Here is a 16985-nt window from a genome sequence, read left to right as displayed (position 1 = left end):
AGAGGCTGATTAAAAGGGTACCCTACTCTATTGGTAAATTAAAACTTAAAAATAAATATATATATAAATATATATATATATATATATATATATATATATATATATATATATATATATATGTTGTAACAATGTTTTATCAGTTAGTAAGTATCAACGAATAACTATAATATTCACTGCTAAATTATACGAAGTAATCAGATAGTTCAACTTAAGTTCAACTTAAACATTGTAAATATATCTAAATGTTACTGTTCCTTCTGCTATATAATACAAGGTTTGAACACATACCATCGAATTACTGTTAAATCGTTTTATCAAATATTCTTAATTATCTCATTATATCGCTCATTTAATGAAACAACTTAGGATAGACTCAGTCCCATCGCTATCCGCCTCCGCGCAGATTCGCCCGGCGAATAACAATTCTTACTCTGTAAACGTATTCGGAGTAGGTGGCTGCAACTTCATTTGAGGCAGCTTCCGTGCTTAAAACATTCCGGTGAAAAGATTATGCCGACGTGTTCCACGTTGTCGGTGCAAAAACGCTAAATGGAGACAAACGAACCCGACACTTGAAGGTGTTCTGTGTGTCACCAGGTTGGCAAGTTCGTAACTGTATTAACCAGTTGGTTCAGCCGCTTAGAGAGTACTCCATTACGCGTTATGCCAATCCTCAACTTATTCGAGAGGTTGCAGGGCCTCGTATATTTGTACATATGTAGGTATAATGTATATTGGATAAAACAACACCAATTTTCCGCCTTACTAGTTTTCTCCTTCATGACGACAAACAATCGCTGCTTTATTTTTGTTATTTATGATTAACGATCGATTTCGGTGGCATCGATTACCTGTTCTTTCCCTTTTCTGGTTCTATTTTTGTTTTCGTTGTCGTCGCCTTTCGTTCGGTTTTCTTAATTTTGGTTCTCCTTGAATGGAGTGTATAATCTTATGTATTTTTATTTATTTACGATTAATCCCTTAACGCAAAAACCAAGTTCGAATTAATTATTCTGGAAAGCTCGCTTTGCCTACGCACAGAACTTGTAGCAAACTTGTACACGTCACCCATCATGCATTTTTTCTTGTTAATTGCACTGGTTTGAAAGTTTGAACGACCGTTTCTTTTTTTTTTCTTTTACAGAGGACTTTTTACGCAAAAGTAAATGTGTGTTGCACTTAATCCCGATGTACAGAGTGTCCTTTTACTTATGCGATATAATTATGATTGTCCTTTTTCCTCCTTTTCGTTCATGTTATTTATTTTCTTTTTTTTTTTTGCTTCACCTCGTTTTGTATCTTCATATTTTTGTTATAAGTAAGAGGAACATGTCGTGGTATAATTAACGTTTGTATTATGAACCTCCGCGGACATTGCGTTATCGCGGTTAAAATTTTTCATTGACACGAGTTACACTCGATACGAAAGAGATTGGTACCGTTGTTTAACATAATGGAGTGTTCTCTAAGGTTCGAAAGAAACGAAATGTTAAAATAAATGTGATCGATTGATAGTAACGCATTACAACGCTCTTGACCAAGGTTAATTTTTTTATTTGTTAACATTTAAGGATGTAGTAGTAATTTCTATTGATAATTCGCATAAATATTGAACGTTTACGTGGAAAATAATTATTGTAAAAGGACTATAGCTCCATAAAAAGAGACGAAACACGATCGTGACTAATGATGGGATCAAACTTACCGTAAGTAAAAAATAAATTTGATTGTACGTATAAAATTAAAGACAAATAGAAACGTTAAGCCTTCGTTAACTTAGACATACGATACGACTCGATAGCTTGCGGTATACTTAAAGTGATATTAAATTTCAATTTTTAGTACGTCGTATATCTAGAAATATCCTTTCTATCGGTATATTTATGTTCAAACTACAATTATTTGACTGTTAGTAGTTGCTATTGCTCCAGCTTTATTATAGTATTCGTACGACAGAATTCTATAAAAGATCGCGTTACAGTTACAGTAAATGTGAATAAGATATGGAAATAAATGAAAGATTATAGAATAAAAGTAATGCCAGCTACATATATTGCGGTAGATCCGTTCGAAACAATTATCTTTCTACATATCAGTTGAATCGAGCAAAAAATAATATTTGATATTTATACAATTACAAGCTGACGTTTAAAAGCGCCATTAAGCCTGATCCCATCAGCGATCGTATCTGTATATCGAGACACTTAATTCGTTGAAATAGATTAAACGTTATACGAAATATCGAAATTGCTTGGACTCTTGGTCAACCGGAGCGTTTGTAAATCGCCGCGCGTCAAATTCTCAGCCAAAATTCCAGTGGCAAACATCGTCTCGTTTCTCTTTTTCTTTCTTCGTACGCGTGTGTGTTCCTCCCTTTTCTCGAATCTCTGCTTCGTGGTCCCGTGATTTCGATCGATCCATCAACCGTTCCTCGATCCTCTCTCTCGCGCGCCAAACGCTGCACGACACGCTCGACAAGGGTAACGCGTGAACGACCTCGCTTCTTGGGGTGGAGGAAAAAGAGGTTTCGAAGGCGAGGCGGAGGAAAGGTCTCTCTTCTCTTCGGTAGAGAGACAGGAAAGAGAAAGCATATAGAGTACGTGTGACACGGTCGCATGATCACGGCCTTGATTCGTAAGTAGGAGGGTAAACGCGGGGAAAATTAGTGGGGAGGTAGAAAAAAGAAAAAAGTAAAAGAAGAGGCTGTGAACTGCGGGGAAAAAAAGGAGTGACGGAGGAGGCGGCGAACGCGGAGGATGATGGGAAGGAAGGAGGTGGAGGAGGCTAGAGAGGCAATCAAAGAGAGAGAAACTGAGACTGAGAGTACGAGAGAGAGAGCGTATACATGAGGAAAGAAAAAGAGAGAGAGAAAGAAGCGATCGAGCCGCCGTCGACACAGACTGGGCCGCGGGCGGCTCGTCGTCGTGTAGGTCGTGTTGGGTGGCCAACAGTTGAAAGTGACTTGTCTTGTGTTGATGTTGCAGGTTCAAAAGCCTGGCACATGCGGCTGACCTTTGACCGGGTGCCAGGCGGCTGCAACCTTCACAGGTGCAAGCTGTGCGGCAAGGTCGTGACGCACATCAGGAACCACTACCACGTCCACTTCCCCGGCAGGTTTGAGTGTCCTCTCTGTCGTGCCACGTACACACGTAGCGACAACCTGCGCACGCACTTTAAATTCAAACACCCCGAGGCAAGAAAGATCGATCTAAACGATTTCGTGACAGGCACCTTGGCGCTTTCCGCGATGACTAACGATACCATGAACACGCTGTCCTAAAACGCGGATGGACCGTGCACGCGTCTGTATATATTTTATAAATATATATACATATATATATAAATATATATGTGTAAGAATGTAGTATAGTGTAGTATCGAAGACGGATTGTCTGGGAGACATCGGGTGTGTGTTGTCAACGTTGTCATGGAGTGTTGTCAGCGTATTTAAAAAAGAATCGTTGTAACAAAGATAGTTAATGGCGAATAGTGATTGCGTAAACATACGGAGCATCAAACGATATTGTAACAATCATACCGTTACCAAACTTACTAGCTGAATACCATTTTCCTACAAATTGGGGGCCCGTCCGGGTTCAGATCGTGCTAGTATTAAATTCCGGTGTGCGGTGTGATAAAAGACAATATCGTTGATCGTTGAAATTAGTGTAGTGTGTCGTTTGAATAATAGTGTTGAAAAAATAAAATGGCAAATGTTAAAGACGAACAATTGTCGTTTCAATTGTGAAGAAAGTTTAACGCTCAGAGAATTGAGGAGTAAGTAAGCACAGATGAATTTACCAATATCTGGTACGAGGTCAGTGTTGATTGCCAGGCAATCCATCCACGATACTACACTATACTACATTCCTACATATATAATATATATAAATATATATACATATATATATTTACTTTATACGTACGTACTGCGCCCCGGAAGCAAGAAAACCAGAAAAAAAGTAACGATGAATAATATATAAATAAATAATTTACACACGCATATATATACAAATATATATATATGTATGCATATACATGTATATATATGGGTATGGATATGCATATATATACATACATACATATATATATGTAAGAACAGAAAAAGAAGAAAATGATATACAGAGAGCGCGAGTGGCTGCGCCGACAGGGGGGTATTGTCGCACTTTAGATCATAATACGATACGGCCCTGATGTCACGGCCACGCAAAGGCCGGTCTCTCTCGGCTTTTTTCTTTTTCGAACACCAAATCTTTTATAGGTTCTACGCTTAAGAAATCGACGAGATTCTCCTATCGCGCGGGAAGGGGGATTTTTTTGTAAACACGTGGTATGTATGATGTTTAGCGACATTTTTGGGGTGGGCTTGTCGTGTTAGTTAACAAAATCGTTCTCTGAGAAGAAAAAGCGAGCGAGCCGAGTGCCGCGCATGGCGAGTTGCGCGAGCGCTAGAATCTATTGTAAGGGAGCAGGCGAGTGCGGCGATTGGCGCGCACGCGCGGGAACGATCGGTCAGCTGGAGGAACGGCGCACGCGCATGCGCGTGATACGCCGCCGTCGCTGTCGCGGGAAACTTTTCTTCGAGGGCCGATTTTTAAGTTCGATTCGTCTCTGGCACGACACCAGCCAGGTTTTTCACGATCGATAAACGATGCGGCGATGAAAGTTCCTTCTCGATTGCTGGCGCGTTAGCCGTTTGTTGTTTGTTGTTGTTTTCTTATTGACGATCGGCGCATCGAAAGCGGAGGCAGAGGTAAAGAGAGAGCCTGAGACGAATCAAGGTTGGCGCGGGTCGCTTATTTCTATATCTCGGCTGTTAGGCTCGCGGAATTCGCGTTATCCTCGGGCCGATCGGTAACGCGCGGGCGCGCATGCGTGCACGCGAACGCGCCTCGTGACGCGCACACGTAAACTCGCGCCATGCCGGCTGCCGTACGAAACGATGTTTCGAACATTGTCCAAAGACCGGGCAGCTTTATTTTTTTTGTGGTAAACTAGCGCTGCGCCGATCGACGATACTAAAGAGAGTTAGCTCGGGAGAGTTCACGATTCGCGCATATATTGCTCTATATATATATATATATTATAAATATTGATAATGGGAGATTTAATCGAATTACGTATTATATATATATATAAAGTGGGAGCAAACGTGGTGCCAATTCCTCCCGTAGTTGCTGCTGCCCAGCGGCCGATTCATGCCGCTCGACAGCCGGAAAAAAAGAATTATGATTAATCGATTAATTAATTAATTATTAATTATTAATGCGAAATTACTGGAAGTAATTCATTCGATACGCAGGGTGAGTTGTATAGTTGTTGAAGAGTTTATAGTTGGACTTCATATTAGAGTGTAATCGTGTGTTTCATCGGCGTTTCATCGGGAATCGTTGGCAATGTATTACGCCGACGTATGTACGTGCTGGTCCAGTTCGCGGGGTTTCACCTCTGCGGGATGGAATTTACGGGGGATTCTCGGGGAGTATTTGGCACATGGATACACTTCTACACTCTCACACATAGGTACAGTCAGGAAACACGGACACATCAGATATGTACACGACGAGAGAGGCAGGCGTTTGATACACCACACGTTAATTTGCACTTACACATAATACACGCACATGTACGTCTGTAGACGTACAGCGACGGGGACAAAGACACGGAACACGCAGCCACACGACATCCTCGTATACTTCCGGGATCACCGGAAGTACGGCGACACGCAATATTAATCGACTAACAACGAAATCTTTTAGTCCTATGCATCGTTTCTAGCGGTCTTTTGTTTTTGTTAGAGATAAGAAGAACAGGAAATGACGATGATAATGAAGACACAAAAAGAAAGAAAGAAAAAAAAAACTAGAAGAAGACAAAGGCGCAAGAAGAAGTACGTAGTGGCGCTTTGCAGTTCTAATATGAGCTCTGAACTATAAAACGCGTTGTTTGTTACTTGAACACCTAAAAGTCTATGATATTTACAATTTAAACTGCAAACCTCCGCGGGTGCAATATCGGCAGCAGATACATAGTGGAAAATCACGCGAGACATTCCACGAATTCGGAACTTAAGTGCATAGGCGAACACAGTAAGAATCTTATCTGTAATCGGATTGATTTTATAGTACTATACTATATTATTATATTATACATTATATACGTTAATACGTTATGGTTAATCGGCCGGTTATTGCGCGGTTCAAAATCCGGCAGCCGGACGGTAATGATAGTGTTATACGTTTTAAAATAACGATGTCAATTTTTATTCAAGAGGGCTGGTTACGAAATATTTCACAGCTATTAGGTTGTCAGAAAAGTTATTTTTGTTTCATAAGATGATAATAGATGAACAACAATTTCTGTTTTATATTATTTTATTGAATTAGGTATAATCCATTTCGTTCTATTTCTATGCATAATTCAATAAACTAATATAAAACAAAAAAAAATTGTGCGTCTATTATATCTTTATAAAACGAAAGAAACTTTTCGGACAACCTAATACATCGTTACACGTTGATATTTAATTGGTTGGGGTGCAATCTTTTTGTTCTACCTTTCTTCTTTGTTTGTTTTTACGCGAGGAAATTTATATATACATATATTTACTTCCTTACACATTATAATATTATATTAACGATATAGGGGTTTTCTGAAAAGTAAGAGAAGGAAAGTAAGAAGGAGAAAGATATAACGTAGAGCCGTGTTACGCAGACGTCCAGGCGTGGATGCGTGACGCGATCATTATACACGCGACACGCTCGGATTCGTATTTCGCATGGATGAATGGTTAACGTTTACAGCCGACAGACGGACGGACGGACGAAAACGCATATGGATGGTACGTGTGTTTCGAAGCTTAGGAAATCGTGTAACTCGCGTCGGGTAACACGTCGACTCAGTTGAAACGTTGAATCCGCTAGCTATTCAAAGAGCCAAACTGCTACATTGTGATCAAATGATATTACCCGTCGATCTTCTCTCTTTTGCAAAAAAGGGCACTTTGCATAGTTAAGGCTACAACCGAACACGCATATACCTAAACATATATATATATATATATAGATACATAATTTAATAATATATAATATATATAATAACCAGAATATTAATATATTACGCAGATGATTAAGTATATTAATTAATATATTGGATAATTTATTTTATTTTGTTTTATCGTTTTAATGATTTTATATATGTGTTATTCACTGTTTATATATTATCACGCCAATACACAGTTATATACACGGGGACACAAACATGAAACATACATATACATACAGACGCGTATATATATATATATATTATATACATATATTATAATTATATTATAATAACACGATATATGCAGAATTTATTATTTATTATTATCGGATGGGGCGGGGCGAATTTGCGTCTTGTAAACGTTAAAACTTTCGACTTTTCTTTTCTTGTCGTCTCCTCGTTTTCCTCTTTTCTCATATATCGACTTCCGTTGCGATACGACTATGAGATTCAAATCTCTGCTCGTTTTCGCGTCTATACATATATTTTCTATTCTTTTCTTCTTCTTCTTCTTCTTCTTCTTTATATATATACCTACATTTTTTCTTTTTATCTCACACCAAATATTTATATACAATAACCGAGTGTTCCGAGTGCTGGTCAAAGAGAAAATCCGTTAGACGATCCAAACGATATCGTATTAGAATTTAGGATTTCACAGGGAGAAAATGTAACGAAATTTTCTTCGATCCTTCCGTCCTCCATCTACATACGTCTACGACTTCGAGCTCGTCGAAATATCATTGTTTTCCGTTTCGGACGCGATCTCAGCACTACTCTGTGCGGGTCTATCTTTGTGCCAGGCGTTTGAATTATAATTACAATTGTGCAGTTTGAAAATGTTTACAAGTTTCTTAATAAATCGGTCGTCGAGATAAAACTTCAAGAGCCGAGATTGTGGAAAGTTCATGATGGACAAGTGAGTTCTCTGTAGTTTGAAATTTTATGACTCTTTTAATAGACGCCGGGGCGAGATAAAATTTTTAGGTCGCGGAGCATTCTCAGAAAGATTTTTAACGCGGCGTGATCTATTCTTTGGAATTTTATGATTCGTTCAGTGGAGGTGTAGCGAAATTTTAGCAGTATCCGAAGTTGAAGTTGGTGGTAGAAAAAGAATGATTGTGAAGTTCGCTAATTTTAGTTACGTCTGCTGTGGTTACGTTAAAGAGTTCTCTCTTAACTCACATAAGTGGATTTTCGTCTGTTTATAAAATTCTATGCTGAATTAGCGTTTCTCACTCCGAGAAAAAATGGAGCTATCTTTATATAACGGTGCGTATCGTGGAATAAAATTGTTTAAAATCACTTTCAAATAATTGAAAATCCTCCTAGGTATCTTTAAAATGGCTTGGAATTTTTATAAAAACCATTTAAATTAAAAGTGAGTCTTACTATAAGCACCTGGCGTCTAAAGAACAAGCGAAACAAAATTGTATAAAATGATTTTGAAGTAATTTCTGTGACACGCTTTATGTCTTTATCACATTCTTTGTAATTTACATACATGAAATTACGCAACGCGTAATCCCGACTACTCACTTTCCATCCGCAGTTCTTTATCTGTGAAATGCCAGGCCATTCACTCTCACGCATTCCATACGAAGATATTTATCGTTGCTTTGCTGGAGGAGTGACACGTATAAAAAAATTGTCAACTTTGAAATGGCATCTGCAAAAATACATTCTAAAAACACGTTATTCGTTATTATGGAGGTCACCGTTATGTCATAGTTCCTCAATGAAATTTAATCGATAGAACTGGAGAACGCTGTCACAACTCAGAACAAACCTTTCAACTCTTTTCTAAACGATAAACAATTTTATTACAGGTGATCGGAACCCAGAAACTATTAATTAAATTATAAAGGAACGATACTATTTTCATTGCTAAACAGTAGAGTAATTGTTTGCTCTAAATCTTTTATTTCCCGAAGAATTTATTTTTCTTAGTTGCATTACTAACGAACCAACAATGCACTACAGTTACGAATTGCATGAAATTTCATGAAATACACTCTGAAAACGAAAGATACGTTAGATAGACATTTATACTGAAAAAAATTACGTAAACTATTCTCTAATTTCTCAATCCACTTGTGCAGAGTTAAGAATTGTTTTATACAATCTTCACGTGGTTCTAGAACTTCGTAGTAAATACTTAGAAACCGTGTTCGTTCTATTCATGCTCGTACACCGGGAATTCGCGTGTCTGACTAGTTACGGGCATTTCCCCTGCTGTTCTCGCAGTCGATACGTGTACACCTGGGCTTCATTGGCTAACTTTCACAGCAGATCGATGGGCAGCGCATGAAATTACGTCTGAGTAGCATGTTAGGCTACGGTTGCACGTAATTACTAGTTAACGATGTCCGACTTTCACGTAATATTCCGATTTTTATCCATCACGACCTTACAAGGCCCTTGAAGCATGAATGCAGTCGAACTATAATCGCGTCGGTGAAATTGCAGCTCGATTGCGGACGACGATCTCGTAGCACGTGTGCCGTGCAGTCTGTCGAATATTTTCTAGTAATAGTGGTAGCTCGTTCGAGTTTTAAAGAAATGGAGAAAGTCGACCGACTTCGTTGTAAATTGAAAATTCAAATTGTTGAAATCGTCGACATCTTTCTATTAGCTTTCTAGTAGTTTTAGCTCTTTTTATTCGCCGAGTTTGTATTTTTATAATCGTTGAAAATCTTAAGATCGTCAGTCGGAGTAATTTATTCAAAATAACTTGTTAATGGCTTGTCCGGAAAATTCGTAGTTTTACAAAAGAAACACATTATTATATAATAATATGCATTTTTTAGTGGCATTCCGCTGTTCCTTGGATAGCTTTATAATCTCTTTTCCAAAAAGCTCGCTTCTCCCGACAATGGGTTCTTTGAAATAGTTCCTGCAGTCCTCTAGACTATACAATTTTTTGTCGTAGAAATGAACGTTCTGTGAAGACCGGAATGAATGATAGTCAGACGATGCTCGTGAATGGAACGGATGGGGTTGAATATTTCTTGCCCGCTTTTCTTTCCTCAATCCCGTTATATTGGAAAACAATTAAAATGTTCAGTCGTTCCATTTAATATCCAATTAATCCTAATATATATCTGAATTTAGAATTTCATTTTTCATAAGAAATACGAAGCACACAATATACAAAAGTATAAAGTATCCAAAGCATCGTACTGTTTGCAACACTTAATGAATGAAACAAATCTCTGATTATTGCAAAACTCATAGAAATACGAATTCAAATAAACATCTGTGTATAATATCGAATAATCCTGTTCCAGTCACGCCAAATGCACAGCGGAATATTTTCGCTGTCAGAAACGTTACGATTTTTCCGAACAGTCCAATGAAATCGACAGAAACAGCAGCAAGTATTAAAATTAAGCTTAAGAAAATGTTTTAAATCACGCTTAGCTCGAAGGGTTAATGCGAACCTGCACGAAGCAAACATTCGAGCGTGCATCGTCATGGCACGTTCTTCTTCTCTTTATACTTCTAAAACAGTTTTATATCGTAGTTCGGGTTTGAAATAAGGACGATTAAAGCAAAGTAGCCTACGAAGGGGCTAGAAAGGATTAAAATTGCTTTCCGCGCGAGTAAAAAGTTACAATTATTACGTGGCCGTGATTCGTAGTTCGGGATCCGTTTAAAAAGATCTCGCCGTGTCAAGACCTTCCGAATTTATTAAGACACCACCCGGGTCGTCCTAGATCTTCGCGAGACTCGAAACTTTCGAGCGATGATTTTCGTCGGCGAGCAATTTCTTCCGCCACACATTTCCACTCGATCATAGATTTATTCAGAAATTGAAATAATAAACGACTCGAGTGTCTGAATTAAAAATTGCCGGAAGAAATACTACGACAAGAATTCGATTCTCTATTTTTCTACTTTGAATATATTCGATTAATTGGCCAGATTGTTGTGCTGTGTAGAATGTCGTTTAGTAGCTGTTCGAACGAAACGAAGTTTTCGTGTTCCCGCGACGTTCTCCAACGATTTTTATGTTTTATGCCCGCGTTGCATGGTACTTTACATTTTGTCATTCGATCTCTTATCTGCACTCGCGAAATTATCTCCGATAGATCGAAAGCGAAAATAGCTGTTTCTGGAGTAGATATCTTTCTGGAGTTGCAATTTCGACGCTTAATTTTGATGAAGGCAAGATCAAGGGAACGGAGTATTACGAGGAAGTTAGTTGAAAGCTATAACTCACGTTCCTTTTGTTTGGAAAGTTTAAGGAAGTTGAAGAATTTTGAGGCTGGTCACATTTCCGATTCACTTTTCCACAAAGGAATTCCTTCTTGATGCTTGACTTTCTCAAATGGAAACTTTTAATGTTGGATTCTGGTACCTCAACCGGTATTCATCAAAAGATATTAACTCACGGTTAAAACTTGGAAGATCATTCGTATTCACATTTTAAATATCTACGATCTCAATTTTCATACATTCAAAATTGGAAAAAAATTAACAGCAGGAAAATTGTATATTCTACTGGCAATTAAAATTCGTCGAAGTCGAGCCGTTTACTTATGTTCGAAAGTTTCTAGCATTGGTATCTCACGTCTTAAATATCCAAAATCATCTCTGCTCATTCATATATATATATATTTTCATATTGAAGAAAAGTTAAAAGAAGATGAAAGAAGAGATTTATATTTCTGGCTGTCGATCGGAATAATTCCTTAATATCTTAATAATCGACGATAGGACAAAAACTTAATCGCGTAACGTTAGCCCATCAAATTCGAGCTTTAGAAGAAACTCATATTTCATACTTACGAATCTAATTAATTTCCACGAAAAAAAAGGAAAACGGAAGAAGGAACAAGAAGGAATATATATATATTTCTGGCTACCATGGCCGGAATGACTTGCAGCAATATGTCTTTCTCTTTGGTATCTTAATAACCGACGATAGCGCGAGATTTAATATGCGATATTTGCTCATCGAACTCAAATTTCGGAGAGATAACGTTTCCACGTATTCCAATCCGATAAATTCCACGAGTAACAAAACTAAAAAGAAAAAAAAAAAGAAAAAAAGTGGATGGAAATTGTATTTCCGGCAACCAATCAGAGACTTCAAAAATCGAGTTAACATGTCAAATTGGTCATTCTTGAAACGCTTCACGAAATGCACTTGCAGAGAGCGGTTTAGAGGAATTAGTCGTCCGCGTCACGGATTCATCCGGCAGATGATTTCACGGAGCGACGGACGCGTGTCGTCGTGGCTGGACGGGCTTTTTATTACAAGAACCGCACCGTCGACACGATGCGATATATAATTAGTCCCGCGACCATGCGTATCGATCGCAACTCGCTCTTCACGTTGTCGTTCCTTTTTTGAATTTCGTGTTGATACGGCTGCACATGTTCGCCGGTTCTCGAGCACTGCCAATTTCGGAATTGTTGGCGCGCGCAGTTTATCAAAAACGGATGCGACCATCTATCGCGTCCAAATAACTACACACACACACACACACATATTCTATTAACAAGGTACAGGGTGATTCGTGATACGACCGGAAAGTACGTGACTTCTGACGTAAAAATAAGATTTTGTAACGTTGTGCAAGAATAAAATTGTTTCTTAGGAGTCGTCGAGAGATTAGAAAAAAAAAAAGAAATTGAGGTCGTTAATTTTTATACGAATTTCTTCGAAGTTTTTCCAAACTAAGTCCAAGCTGACACTTTGTCGATTTCTCGATTTCATTATATAAATAAGATATCGATGCTTTGTTTTATGATTTATCTCGTAGCTGTACCGGGTAAAGCGCACCAGTTACTTTCAAATCAATGCAACTACGTAAAGTCAGTCGGATACACGTGTAACTTGGAATGCGTTTGTCCTAAAGATTTTCAATTTCACGCGCTGCCAAAGAGATTTGCGAATTCGAAGTTCCGGTGCATGTTCAAATTTAATTTCCTGAAAAACGACGGCCTATACGAACAGATCTCGTCCTATATCCTTATTCCCAATTTATTCGGAAATCAAATTAATTTTCAATAATTCTAACGATATTCCGGTGCACGCATACTCTACGAATTCTTAAATTCAATCTTCTCAAAAACTGCCATACGGAACGACCTTATTCTACATTCTCGACTTCCATACTTTTACATGGCCAACTAGATCCTTTACCGTTGCACTGTAATCCCAAACTCGCGACTCTGCGTCGTACGATACTACACAAATATTAGTATTTTTGATATAACATCGCACAGAATATTGGGACTATTACCTACAAATCTGGCTGCATCATTGGCGAATAGACGACTGACCATAAGTCGGTTAAATTCTCCGTACGATCGAACAAGATTCTATCGATAGAAAGAAAAAAAAGAAAAAGAAAAGGTGATCTGTGGGAACAGTGGAGAATTATTGATTGTTTCATTAACGGTGCATGCACACACAATGGCTCGCTGTAGAATAGAGATCGCGGTGAGAAAGTTTTTCGGCGAGAGATCGATGCACTTGGTGGCTAGAACGCGTGAGTTAAACGGTACTTTGGCCGATCCTTGAGCCAGCCACAGGAAAACGCGGCGGGGGATCGTTAGCAACCGTCCAGACGAGCATCGTCGAGCAGCCAGACCTTTTCCGTTTGCACGAGCACACGGTGTGTGCCTGTCGTACCGTGGCAGTTCTGTTGTTACGCACTCGCGGCCCTATTTCTTCTTCGCGCGCGCTCCTCTCAGCGCCAGGGGTTGAGAGGTGTACACGCTCGACTTAGAGAAGCGTAAACGCCGACGTTGAACATTCAACGGCAGGAGAAAACGATCAAACGAGCATCGATCGCAGTTTCTTTTCTCGCTGGTTAATCTGTCCACTCACATTGGTTTATTGTATTTCTCGTTTCTTTTATTTTCCTTCTTCTGTTTCCTTCTTTTTTCGTTGGTTAATTTTTTAGGAGAGGTTTTAGGAGAGGTTTTTCGTAAGGGTTGGAGGTCGTCCACTGTTTGATTAAAAGCTTTCATTTCCGAATTATTTGACCCTCAGTGGGCAAACTCAGTGGATCGTTGGCGACGCGAACGAAATTTCATCTCTGAATTTCTCTCGAACGAAGTTTCGGTTTCATCGGGAAAACGGCCAAATGTTTGACTCGACTGACTTTTACATTTTACGAAGCGTAGAATAGTAAACAAATTAGCTTGTTTCCTATTCTATGACGAGCATGGGTAATTGGTGCAAGTGTGTCGATATTTAGAAACCTGTAAGAATCTTTTACATATGGAATATAACTTACTTGTGATTCTGCGATTAGCTTCTAACGAAAACGACGTTTTACTTGGTAATTGTAAATGTGTAGTTAATACGATTATACTGAGAACCAGTGGGCTAAATTGGAAATGCTTTATGTACTGCCTTATGATTTGCAGGGTAATTACTCTAGAGTATTAATGAAGGCTCGTCAAACGAGATTAAATCGATCGAACAAAATGTCGAGAAGGTTAATTGTAAATAGGCTGGTTCTAACTGGCGATTAACTTCGTCTGTAGGTTCGTAGGTACTGATTAGAAGTTACTATGTAATAGAATACGGCTTTGGTTTAATATATCGTATTCCCGTATTCTTGGTATGGTAATTTGATAATCAAATGTGGGTCAAGATATTTCACAAATTTACACGTTCTTTAATCTACGTCGTGTTTAATAAATATAGTCGATAATTAAATTAGGAGTATCACTCGAACATAGTCATATTGACAAAAACGATTTAATGGACTCAAGAAAATATCACGAAAGAATAACGTTGAAGCAATAAAATCTCAAACGAAGCGTTTTGAATGAAATCATTAATTCATATATTCGATCAGTTTTCATTCACCTTCACCAATTTGTCAACTTTTTACTGAAAAACGCAATTTTACGTGAGCTTCCTTTTAACGTAACACGGACTTTGAAGAGGTGTCATACTGTCATGCGTCAGAAAGATATTTCTTTTATTTCGATCGCTTGTACCGCCAACAATTTTCTTCTCTTCTTCCATTCTTGATCTCCCAGTTTGCTCCCCGCTTCGTTCTCCGCCTACATTTATCTCACTTTGAACCTTATTTTTCTCCTTATCGAACTCGGTCGGCTCGAACAAGAGAAAATTGTCCTGAATTTATGCCAAACTTCCGGAATATGCGTTCTACTTCATCGTGACTGATAGCTGTATGTATATGGGATGTTGTAAAAAATGACGTCGAAATTTGTTTTAATTACGCGTTCGACATTTTCGATACCGAGATATCGTAAAGAAAAAATTTGTAAATTAATTGAATTGAAACAATCGAGGAATTAAATAATTCTTGATATTTGATAGTTGCTTGTAAAAGGAAAAAGGAAATATTTAGATCGAGTATTTAAATATTCGCGGATCAAATGTATGGTAAATAGGAAATTGAAGTTTCTTTAATTGTAACGATATTTATTTTGGAATGATGTTCTCTGAAAATATAGGAAGCCGAAATTACTAACTATATTGTTATTAGAAACCTTTCATTTACGAAAACGTTCACGCGAAACTAGTTTCACGAATAAACTTTAAATTCTTCTTATTACAAATCTTAATAAATTTCGTGGCTATCGTAGACGTTCAAATTGCAAATCAGCTTAACATTCTCACCATTCTATAATCTCTATAAATGTCTAATTACATGAAACTTAATCATCCTTGAAACTGACCGGACCAGACACGTTCTAGCGAATGTCATTTCGTTCACTCGATAAAACTTTTATCAAATATCCACGAGCAATCACATGTAGAAAAATAATAAATTACCAAAGGACCCACGCGTGAAGAATAAAAGTTGGAGAATTACGAAGCTATAAAGGGTAGAAAGCGAAAAGCATAGCTTATTTCGAAGACAACCCCTATGCGTACAGCGTTTTATACGTACACAGACACACATACACACACGCATGCACGCACAGGGTTAGAGAAATATTTCCAAAGGTATTTGCGGAGATCGACGGACAGGGCTGCTCGTTACGCCTTTAGTATTCGATCGCTATGCGAACCATTCGAAGAGCGACGCGTATTTCGAGCTGACGGGACGAAAAACAAGGAGGGGATGGAGAATGGCGCCAGGAACATGCTGCATAAGGATCTCGATGCGGCATTATCGTGAGTCGAAGCATTGACGAGATCGATGAAAATTATCATTTCGATGTCGATTTATCTTTCGACGTCAAACGTCTTCTATAATTTCCATGAATCCATTTTAACATCGAATTTTTCAGGACAGAGAGGTTATCGTTGGTGGTAATATTTCATCGATGAGGATAATAAAAATTGTCCTGTTTGCCTGTTCGAACAAAGAAATTCTTCGTCTCTTCCATCTTGTGTTAATTTTAACAGCAAATGTTTCTTCATCTACGGCCAAGAATTATTATCAGTTGTTATTAATAAGCTTTTTATTTGTATGTGAACGTCAAAAAAAAAAAAAACAGATTCTTCGTCTTTTGTAATTGACATCAATCCTTTAAGAATCCTCTATTAGAATAACATTGTTGTTTACGTGGTTCTTTCATTTCAACGGCTCTTTAGAAGAAATATAGGAATTAAACATTGCGATGAGTACATCGATTAGTAGCAATGCAATAGTACGGTAGTAGGAATTCGATAGTAAATTAATAATCGATTGAAACAAGGCCTACGAGATATATACATATAGGGTACCTGCGAGCAGAGGATCACAGAGAATCTGTAAATCTTCTTCAAGAATAGTCCACGTTTTAACAGTGTTTTGACAATTTTTTCGCGTGCGTCCTTGATGTCGAGCGGCAATTATCTACTTCACACGCCTAATTCGAGCTTTAATTCTCGTAACGGACTTTCGAGTTAACAAATACAGACTGGCTGAACATCGTTTAAACGACGTCAACCCCACTAATTGCGACACAAAAAACGTAGCTATCTCGTCAATGAAATACCTTGAATC

At 38.2% G+C, this 16985-nt stretch overlaps 1 protein-coding gene across 4 annotated transcripts in view; it reads left to right on the top strand.

The window, feature by feature from the left end:
* Positions 1-16985, top strand: part of LOC138183571 (protein tramtrack, beta isoform) — an 83088-nt gene that overhangs the window by 42759 nt on the left and 23344 nt on the right. Inside the window, exons 5-6 of one of the 4 annotated variants that reach the window (XM_069120685.1) lie at positions 1145-1162; positions 2985-6270. The exons of 2 other annotated variants lie outside the window; for them this stretch is intronic. In XM_069120685.1, coding sequence (XP_068976786.1) covers positions 1145-1162; positions 2985-3280 — 314 coding nt within the window. In that variant the 3' untranslated portion in view covers positions 3281-6270. Of the gene's footprint in view, positions 1-1144; positions 1163-2984; positions 6271-16985 lie in introns of those variants that run through there. One more of the 4 variants, XM_069120686.1, reaches the window with a different exon arrangement.

This window comes from Bombus flavifrons, chromosome 9 (genome assembly GCF_040668555.2).
Source record: "Bombus flavifrons isolate JBK064 chromosome 9, iyBomFlav1_principal, whole genome shotgun sequence".
Lineage (NCBI taxonomy): Eukaryota > Metazoa > Arthropoda > Insecta > Hymenoptera > Apidae > Bombus > Bombus flavifrons.
The sequence above is the reverse complement of the archived record's forward strand: the minus strand, read 5'-3'. Positions and strand labels throughout refer to the sequence as shown.